This window comes from Micropterus dolomieu, linkage group LG05, assembly GCF_021292245.1.
Source record: "Micropterus dolomieu isolate WLL.071019.BEF.003 ecotype Adirondacks linkage group LG05, ASM2129224v1, whole genome shotgun sequence".
NCBI classification, from domain to species: Eukaryota; Metazoa; Chordata; class Actinopteri; order Centrarchiformes; family Centrarchidae; genus Micropterus; species Micropterus dolomieu.
In genome coordinates, this window is record NC_060154.1 from 26,554,575 (window position 1) to 26,564,566 (window position 9,992).

Below are 9,992 nucleotides of genomic sequence, written 5' to 3' on the forward strand. Positions count from 1 at the left end.
AATCAGTCAAAGCCAGGCTCTTCTATTTTTTTTTTTTTTATAAATAATTATTCCCTGATTATTGTAGCAGATAGTATCTACCCCTCCAGAGGAAGGCACTATTAATGGTTTGAATGTCCTTGGATTTTCATCAACTGGATTTGACTGATGGCTGAATAATAACATTCCCTACAACACAAGTCATCCTCCTGATTGTGAAGTTTGGGGTAGCAGTGCAAAGCACATTTCCTTCTTTGTCTTCATATCGGCATCAGCACACAGTCCACCCTTTCCACCCTCTGTGTACAGCATATGAAGGGAATCAGTATTGTGTTGTATTCTCACACCTGAAGTCACAGAGGCAGAAATCTCTGCTCAGCACAGGCCTGCAGATACACACTGTCCTCTCTTTTTTATCTCCAGGTAACTGCTTCAGGTACCACAGGAAAGTGTTTATTTGGTGTTACCTTTTTATTAAGCTTGAATTTCTTCTGTAAAACTGTGCTGTTCTTCTTTTGGGACCAAGTAGGCTCCTGCAGTGTGCTAAAGATAGAGATAGCCTACCCAGTAGACGATGTTGAACAGCAAGAAGGAGGTGGGAAAAAAGACGCGGGAGTATGCGTCCAGTTCAAGTAAATCTATGTGGAGACGTCCTTTTCTCCATGCACCGCCTTTGCACTCCTCAAAGCAGCAGAAGAAGCTCTGGCAGTCTTTTCCGTCCAGGCACTCATAGACACAAGCGTCCTCAAAGTCCTGCCAGTACATGGAGTTGTTTAAAGTGATGACAGTGTGTGGAGGTCTCACATCCAGGACGGAGTAGTTCTGAGAAGAAGAAGAAGAAGAGACAGTCACACAAGGGAAGCAAAACTAATTTTTGGGTTTTAAGTCCTGCTTTTTTTTACCTGGTACAAACTGGTTGTTTTACAGGGTTTTTTAGGGGAGCTTGGATATGTCTGTTTCCCCATATACCTGTTAAAGCAAGTGTGTTTTATTTAAGTGTGTGCAAGTGTTTTATTTAACCTAGCCACATAACTGAATTTTACCAAACACCTAAAAAATTGACATTAAAGCAGTACATCAGTGATTTAAATTTCCATAAAAGATGGGAAACTCACAAGATTTTTATTTCTCATTTTTTGAAGCTTGCATGATGGGCAAATTAAGGGTGCATTTCGGGTTTCATCTCCAGTGGACTTGCAACTATCGGGAGGGTTCACCTCATGAATGCACCGTGCTTAGAAAAATGTAAAAGTTATTCTAACATGTGTAGCATGATAAGGATGGTGATGTTGTTAATTGATAAACTTTTCCCTAGCAACTTCGGCTGTCCCATGACCTTTGCAGGACTCAGGAGATCACTAATGGAAAAATAAATTAAATTACAACGTGCATGGTCGGACCATGGCTAGGAGAACTTGATACAAGCCTCTTGTGAAGAACATCTCGAATTCTGGTTTCCATCAAGTGGATCTCAGGATTCAGAAGACACAGTAGACAAAGGACAGAGGGACTGACTTGAAATGTACAATAATTTATATATTATGTGTCTTTAACCACATATGAAAGAGTTTTGACTTAACATGCTGATTTGGATGCATGTCAGAAACCCTGGACAGAAAATGTTTCCTTATGTGAAGGAAAGTGTATGATATAACTCACTATTTGGTGTAATGACCTAAAACTGTTTTTCAGTAGCATGCCCCCGCTTTCCATGAAGACAATTTTTCAGTATTTTAAACTGATTTCTTCATCTTAATGGTTTTCTTAAGCTGCTTCCAGCTTCCAGTTGCTTCTTCCAACTTAAAGAAGCTGCTCCAGGCTGCACCTGTTTCCTGACAGCTCCTAGCTATCAAGCTCCTCTCCTGTGGAACCAGGTTCCAGTTTGGGTTCAGGAGGCAGACACCATCTCCACATTTAAGAGTAGGCTTAAGACTTTCCTCTTTGATAAAGCTTATTGTTAAGGCTGGCTCAGGTGAGTCCTGAACCATCCCTTAGTTATGCTAGACTGCCGGGGGATTTCCCATGATGCACTGAGCTCCTCTCTCCTCTACTTTCTCTCCCTCTGTATGCAACCTCATCCCATTATTGCATGTTACTAACACAACTTCTCCCCTTTCCGGTAGTCTTGTGCTTTCTCGTCCCTCTCCTCTCTCCTCCTATCACTTCCTGCAGGTTTTCTGGCTCTGGAGCTGTGGAGTCTGGATCTGTGGCTGCGGGTCACCTGCTGCCCCCGTGTTCCTGCTCGACACCCTTTGCTGCAACGGCTATTGTTACTAGTCTCATTGTTATTATTGTTATTATAATCATTAACATTACGATTGTTACCATTAACACTATTATAAATATCTGTACCATTTTTCATTTAGTCTATAGCAACATCACCTTCACTGTCTGTACCTCTGTGTGTATATTGTGTAGGCTGCCTCCCTCCCCTCTCTCTCTCCTTACATCTCTCTCTCTCTCTCTCTCTCTCTCTCTCACCCCAACCGGTCGAGGCAGATGGCTGCCCATCCTGAGTCATGGTTCTGCTCGAGGTTTCTGCCTCTTAAAAGGAAGTTTTTCCTTGCCTCTGTCGCCTAGTGCTTGCTCTTGGTGGGAACTGTTGGGCTTCTGTAAATAGCATCATAGAGTACGGTCTAGACCTGCTCTTTTATGAAAAGCGCTGTGAGATAACTGTTGTTGTGATTTGGCGCTATATTGATGTTTGTATTTATTCATATATTTTATGCCTAGTAGTTGGTAGTTATGTGTGTACTTAGTTGTTATGTCTAGTTTTTAGTTTAATGAACCTTCCTTTTAAAAAGAACTTTGTGTTCTGTCTGTATGAAATATACAGTCACTGTACACTGAGTCAAGAACTTTCATATCGAGATTAAAGTAATTACATTTTTAATTACTTTATAATTAATTAACAGTTCATTAATTTAATTTCCCTGTATATGGTGTTGCCCCGAGGTGAATTTAATGTGTTGAATTCTGTTATTTGATATACTGAATATTTCTGATAGCTGGAAATGCGTGCAAATCTGTTACTTCCTCTCACCAAAGTAAAGTAATTATCTATTATCTATAATTTTGATCATCGCTATACATTTCATCAGCTTGTTGAGTATTACACTCAGGGTCTGAAATTAACTTTATCACTACTTGCCACTGTGGCAGGCAAGTCTTTTTTTTGTGTGTGCCACTCCAATTGTATTGGCTTTTGATATGTATGCACTTAGGGATTAACATTAAGGCATAATTTAAAGTGAATAATGTTTTCATTCAGTGTTTACTTATCTCAATCCAAAAACTCCTCTTCTGGATTCCAGCAAGCAGAAAAAATTAAGTGATTCAGTGATTCTCCGACAACACTGGAGTTACCTCCCGTAGTACGGCCGGTGCTTGTGGCAAGTCACACAGGACGGACTGGGCCTATTCCACAAGTGAGTTTGGTTTGAAACTCTGCCATAGATATTACCTGAGCTGACCGCTTTCATGCATGTGTTGTATGTGATGCAGGCGCGTGCACCGATCCCCACATTACATTAACCTTACTACACGTGTCTTCCTGTTGTGCATTTTCCATTGCCAAAGTGGCGGATGGCCCAACGATAATCAGGGTCTGAAATTAGCACCCGCCACCCCCCAAATGCGGGTAAATTGTTGGCAGTGACAGGTGCTAATTTCAGACCCTGATTAGTTACACTATTACACTCACAGACTGTTTGACTTTGTGGTTGCTCTGCTCACTATTTATTTTTATCCACATCAGAACCATGACATCACATCCTTGTTTTGATGTAAAGTAGACTAATGTGACTGTACTTTAGTCAAAAACTCAAAAAGGCTGGGCCCTACACTTAACATAATGCAACCTTAGGGGGGGGGGGGAAGCTGATGGATTGTAAAAATTACAAATATGAAGTTACACAATTCATTTACTTAACAACAATATTATAGTCTTATAGTCTTTTAATCTTTTTTTTTTTTTTCTTTTTACAGATCAAGGTTTATTTTAAGTCACACAATGAGTCAGCTGAAGGTCATCCTCGATGCATCTTCATGTTGTAGTGCCCATTTGTATCCCTTTCAGGGGCAACTCCTTGTGTCGCAGTTGGCCAGCCATTGTAGTGTGGCTGCTTAGAAACCTCCAGCTGCAGGGATGAGTAACTGATCTGCGGATACTGGGGTTTGTAGCGGTGCGGCAGCGGCACATGTACCCCCTGCGGCTGGCGGCTGGGCCACTGAGGAGGCCAGAAAGACTGGTAACTGGGCTCCTGGGGCTGGGGGATGTGGGGCAGAGAGCTAGGAGGATGGGGCTGCTGGGGCAGCAGCTGGAGCAGATAACTTGGCTCGTGGGGCACATGGCTGGGATGCTGGGGCAGCAGATGGAGGAGATAGCTCAGAGGCAGATAGCTAGGCTGCTGGGGCCGCGGCTGGAGCACATAGCTAGGCAGCTGAGACAGCGGAGAGTTAGGAAGCTGCTTGGGCAGGTAGCTGGGCTGCTGGGGAAACTGGGGCGGCTGAGGCACGTTGCTAGGCTGCTGGGGCACCTGAGGCTGCTTGGGCGGGAAGCTAGGCTGCTGGGGCACCTGCGGCTCAGGCTGCTTGGGCGGGTATCCAGACTGCTGGGGAAACTGGGGCCGGTTGGGCGGGTAGCTAGGCAGCTGGGGCACCTGAGGCTGCTTGGGCGGGTAGCCAGGCTGCTGGGGCACCTGAGGCTGCTTGGGCGGGTAGCCAGGCTGCTGGGGCACCTGAGGCTGCTTGGGCGGGTAGCTAGGCTGCTGGGGCACCTGAGGCTGCTTGGGCGGGTAGCCAGGCTGCTGGGGCACCTGAGGCTGCTTGGGCGGGTAGCCAGGCTGCTGGGGCACCTGAGGCTGCTTGGGCGGGTAGCTAGGCTGCTGGGGCACCTGCGGCTCAGGCTGCTTGGCCGGGTATCCAGACTGCTGGGGAAACTGGGGCCGGTTGGGCGGGTAGCTAGGCAGCTGGGGCACCTGAGGCTGCTTGGGCGGGTAGCCAGGCTGCTGGGGCACCTGAGGCTGCTTGGGCGGGTACCTAGTCTTTTAATCTTAACGGATGTAAGGCCTACTAGTCTCAATCATGTTGAGATGAATGAAAGACGTTTTGTTCAAAACAGAAAGCCCCGCCACCCAGGAACAGGCTCAACAACAGTTGAGGATGGTTCGCAATTTTCTGTCTCATGTAAGAAGATTTGTCGTGGACTGCCAGAACTTATATATAAATGTAATTCAAACCAGCCAAAGTGAAAGATAGTCTCTTAAGATGCATTTTTTTTACTAAAGTTTTCCTGTTTATCTGCCAGTACGCAATTTCAGCTAGTTGATGACGTTAATGTTTTTACAAGTTAGGACAGGCAGAGAGAGGCAAGCAGCTTAGTTAGTCACAGTCAATGTGTGAGGAAAAAAATTGTGTTTTATATCAGGTGACAGAGCAGAGGAGGGCAGCACTTATTATTATACAACCTTTATTAACATTTAATTTAAAATAAAGATATCTGCTGTTCCTCCAGCTAAGGGCGCTGCTTGACTTCTACTTTGCGTTGAGTGATGCTACAAAGTCTAAATGGTAGTGGTGAGTATTATTTGTATTAAACTGATTTGTTTAATTTTTAACTGCATTTTAAAGTGGTTGAATAATCACTTGGATGGACCTTCCTAGATTTACATTAGTAGAACATATCCAGAATTCTCTAAAGCTTCACCAAGCAGTTGGGGAAACAAAATTTATTCAAAAATAACATACATTTTTAGATACTTGGTGTTTATCCAGCTTAATGCAAATGGCCCACCAACTCTGAAACGTTTGCAATCATATATGGTGTAGTTTGACAGAGAGATACTTTCAATTTTAAAACAATAAGAGTAAGCTCATTTGGAGGAAAAAGCTCACATTAACACCCACAGATGCAAACTTTCATCTCCAGTGCATTAATACTGGGGCAGTTATACATTTTGTCTGTCTAAAGTTACAGATAAGACCATTGGTTTCCTTCAGAGAACATAAGGTGACAGTCTGCATTCCCTTCCTTCAGTGGTTGACAAAGAAAAGGCCTGTCTGTCTTGGAAGCTTGTTCACACTGATGCAGTGTCCCTTAAAATAGTAACAGTCTTATCAGAAGAGCTTATAAAGGGCAGCATCACATCATCACAACCCTGAAAGGTTTTCTCAACATGTTGTGATAACAAAACCAAAGCACTTGAGAGAAAAGATACTTTTGTAACAAATGACAGTACTCCTGTACATACAGCCCTAACCCTAACCCTACATCTCAATCTACATTTCTATCACTTATTTCACTCATGAGTTCACTTGTAGGAGAATTGAAGGAATTCTGCTGGTAGAATATTTTAATATATCTTTATATGAATAAAACTGACCAACTTACCAATCTTTTAGGTTCCGTGCAGCTGGGTCTTCGAGCGCTGTACGAATAGTAATTTAACGTTGCATACTCCATCAGAGCAGCAAAGACAAACAGGAAGCAGACCGTGACGAAAAGGTCCATGGCAGTGACATAAGACACTCTGGGTAGTGACGTCCTGGCGACACTACTGAGAGTAGTCATAGTCAGCACTGTGGTTATACCTGAAGGACACAAAAAAGGACAAACTCATCTCTGGCACTGCTAACAGGTAATAATGGAAATCACCAAGGTTTGTGCTGGATCTACTTTCAGTTTGATTATGACATTGAAATGTAATTAAGGTTATATTTGCACTCTTGCCTCTGCCTGAGGTTCATTTTACTGAAGTACGAGCTAATGCAGGATCATGACAAAAACAAAAGCTGTGGACAAAGAACATCAAATTCCGTCTTTGTCTGAGTGCAAAATCTAAATTGACTGAGTCGAAACTTTGACAGATCCTTGCAGTGTTTGCCTCAAGATCCTTCATGATCACTTAGCCTTAGCCTTGGACTGGTTTCCGAGAAAAGAAATCACACTACATGAAAACACTGTTCACTATAGTGAATTTGAAGCTCAGGAGCAGAAACCAATTATACTGTACTGTTCCTCTAAGGTTTTATGTTGGTGAAGTTTTTTTGCAGAACACCTTTGTGCACACAAAGTTTTGTCATTTTCCTCATTTGTAAAGCTCTTGAAATGTGGCCAGTACAGAATGTAAAGAATCCGACCTCACTGTGCTCTTCGAACAGAATAATCAATGAAAATCCACAGAGAGAGACACTTTGACTTGACACATACTACATGAGATGAAATTGATGGGTCAGGTACACAGATATGAGCTGTGCTCCCTTGCCGCTCAAGCTGACAAAAAACTACCTAACCATCACATCTTATTGGACATACAGTTTAAAATCTGCCTATTCATAACAATGGAGAGGGACACATTTCACAGTTTCTGGAGTTTACCAACTTGATGTGGCTGACTGCTGAAGCCTCATGTTAGCTTTAAATGGATGGATTTTTGCATTGTGCTTGTCTATACCTTTTTCATTGGAGTCAGACTGGAAAGGGATCACTTTGTGGCCAGTATGAACAGGAAGATTGATCACAGTAATCAATATCTTAATCAATCTGGGCATGTGAGTATTATATTAACAATTAATATACATTTTCTCCATGCTCTGCCTAAGAGTACTTGAAGAGCCTTTACATGGAAAAAGTTTTCATCTGCAAGAACACCTTAGCCCAGTGTTTTTTGGACAATTGAGGGCAGTGCAAAAAAGCTGTCAACATAACACTGACATATTATCAACATCTGTTGATACATGGGGCAACACTGTCATTCATTTGAAGATGCTTCTCTAGCCCCCTGACAAATGTAGTCGTTTTCTTTTTAGCTCTGATTTTGGTCTCCACAAAGTCCAGAGGGAAATGTCTGGCTCTTTAGCTCCACTGTGTTTACCAGCTGGTTGCTAACATTGTTTGTCTCTTGTTTGGGGCAGAGCAGGTCGCATACAGTGGCTTTTTGAGAGCTTTATCGTAGAAAACAGTCTTCTGCTGCATCTGAAAGCAGTGAGACTGAACCGAGACAGTAAAGCTGCAGCCAAAAAACCTACAGGTTTATCACTATAGGCAACTTCTTTCACATTACACACAGTCATTTGATCCATTGTTACTATAAGAATATTGATTAGTGCAGCTTTAAGATGTCATAGATTCACTGCATGTACGATCTCGTAGAATCTGTCTTTTAGTAATTTTCTATCTTTTAACAGTTTAACAACTGCTATGTCAGAGGCTAACATTTTCATCTTGACTAACAGCAGATGTTTATGTCAGATTGATAGACATGAAAAAAAAATCTCTTTTACTTAAGCATTCCTGTATGATTTCATTCTTTCCTCTTTCCCATCTCCTCATCCATGGGCATTATATAGATGCCTATAAGAAAAAAAACATTCTGTGACGATTTCACTGGGGTTCCCATGGTAACAAGCTGGCCCCATCTATTTCAGACGGACATCTCGCACTTTTCTGTTAGCCTCTGTTTGCCACAGTGATTACACTTACCTGCCTTCTGCTGATGCTGCGGCACAGATTCAAGAGTGTTTTTGCTCTAAACAATAGAATCAAGTGCAGGTTTGGAGAGAGGAAAACTCTCAAAAGCATTTATCTTCGCTGACAGCTTAATGTGGAGGAACTTGTGAGGCTCTGTAGATAATGTGTCAAACACAAGAATGTATCAAGGATGCAGTGTATGTGACAGCTTTCCTAAGAAATTAGGTGCATAAAGTGTGTGATAACTTGCTACTGAACTAAGTTAGTCCTATGTGTTATTAAGGCTTAAACCTGAGCTGAAAGATTTGCTGCCCTAGGCTGACTCATCCCAATCCTCTTTACTCCAACACTGGCTTGGCTTGCCCCTGTACTTCTACAATCAGCCTACATTGAAGATCCATTCATCATCTCCATTCTTTCTCCGGACATGCATGTAATTGGTCTGGTTGCTTCACAGCATAAATGACTGATTCATAGCACTCATTATTTATTTTCCACCTTTGTACCTTTCATCAGTTGGGAATGTACAGTGTTCAGATGATACATCTGCAGGGCAGTGTGAGACACTGACCCTGAGACATTAGATGTTTGCATTAGGAGCTGGATTGGACTTAAAGTTACTGCCTTATATTTATGTAATGTCAGTCTGAAAGTTAAAAAAAATTCTGTACTTAAGCTAACATTTTATCAATTTCTTAACCTCACTCACTCACACATGTGAACAATGGATCAAATGTAAACAAAGAAAAAGAAAATGGATGAAATCAATTACCTCCCATATGTTCCACAGGACTGCACAACAACAAATAGAGAGCATGTACAAAAGAGGGAAAAAGCATAACAAAACAGAAAAAGCAGATGGAGTGACTCAAGTTAAGCAACAAACACATATCCATGCAGCGTAGCTAACAGGGTTGGGTGTTTGAATTTAATCGATTTTGATTCTGCTTAATCATTCCGCTTCTTATTGATTAACAGTTTCAATTCCAATAAGACAATAAAAAAACGAGTTCACGTTTAGAAAACAAAAATATCTTTATTCTTTCAAGCATTTACTTTTATTGTTTCATTAAAATAAGTGAATTCAAAGTCTTTGTATGTATGTAACACGCATTTTCTGGTGGATGCTGTGGCATTTAACGCTCCTCAGTTTTCTCTTTGGTCATCTTTCCCTTTATTGCCAAAGATAAAGGTGTGCCGTGGCTTGGCATCCCTGGCTCTACTGGAGGTGCTAGAGGTGGCTGATGACACACACGGGCTAGGAGACCGCAAGACATCGCACAACATAAAAACACTGAATAAACACTGAACATTCTTTCAGATCGACGCTGTGCTGCCTTACATGTTTGGTCAAATGATGTGCAACATACAGCTAATTAATCTTCCACATGCATTGCACTTTGCTATGTCATTTTCTTTAATAAAGTGAAGCCACATATTTTAGCATTAACTGTAGTCAAGGTGAGGTTAAAGGAAACTTGCTCTATGGGTGTGTCAGCGACGAAACAGGGCCATAGATAATGCCCCATCCTCTCAAACACTC

General features: G+C 42.1%; 1 protein-coding gene across 5 annotated transcripts in view; it reads right to left on the reverse strand.

The window, feature by feature from the left end:
• Positions 1 to 448: 448 nt before the first annotated feature.
• The window catches only part of LOC123971639 (gamma-aminobutyric acid receptor subunit gamma-3), a 31,300-nt gene continuing 21,756 nt past the window's right edge, over positions 449 to 9,992 (reverse strand). For all 5 annotated transcript variants that reach the window (XM_046050587.1, XM_046050589.1, XM_046050586.1 and 2 more), the window contains 2 exons: positions 6,371 to 6,570; positions 449 to 801 (listed from right to left, as the gene is read on the reverse strand). In XM_046050587.1, coding sequence (XP_045906543.1) covers positions 523 to 801; positions 6,371 to 6,570 — 479 coding nt within the window. In that variant the 3' untranslated portion in view covers positions 449 to 522. The remainder of the gene's footprint in view (positions 802 to 6,370; positions 6,571 to 9,992) is intronic.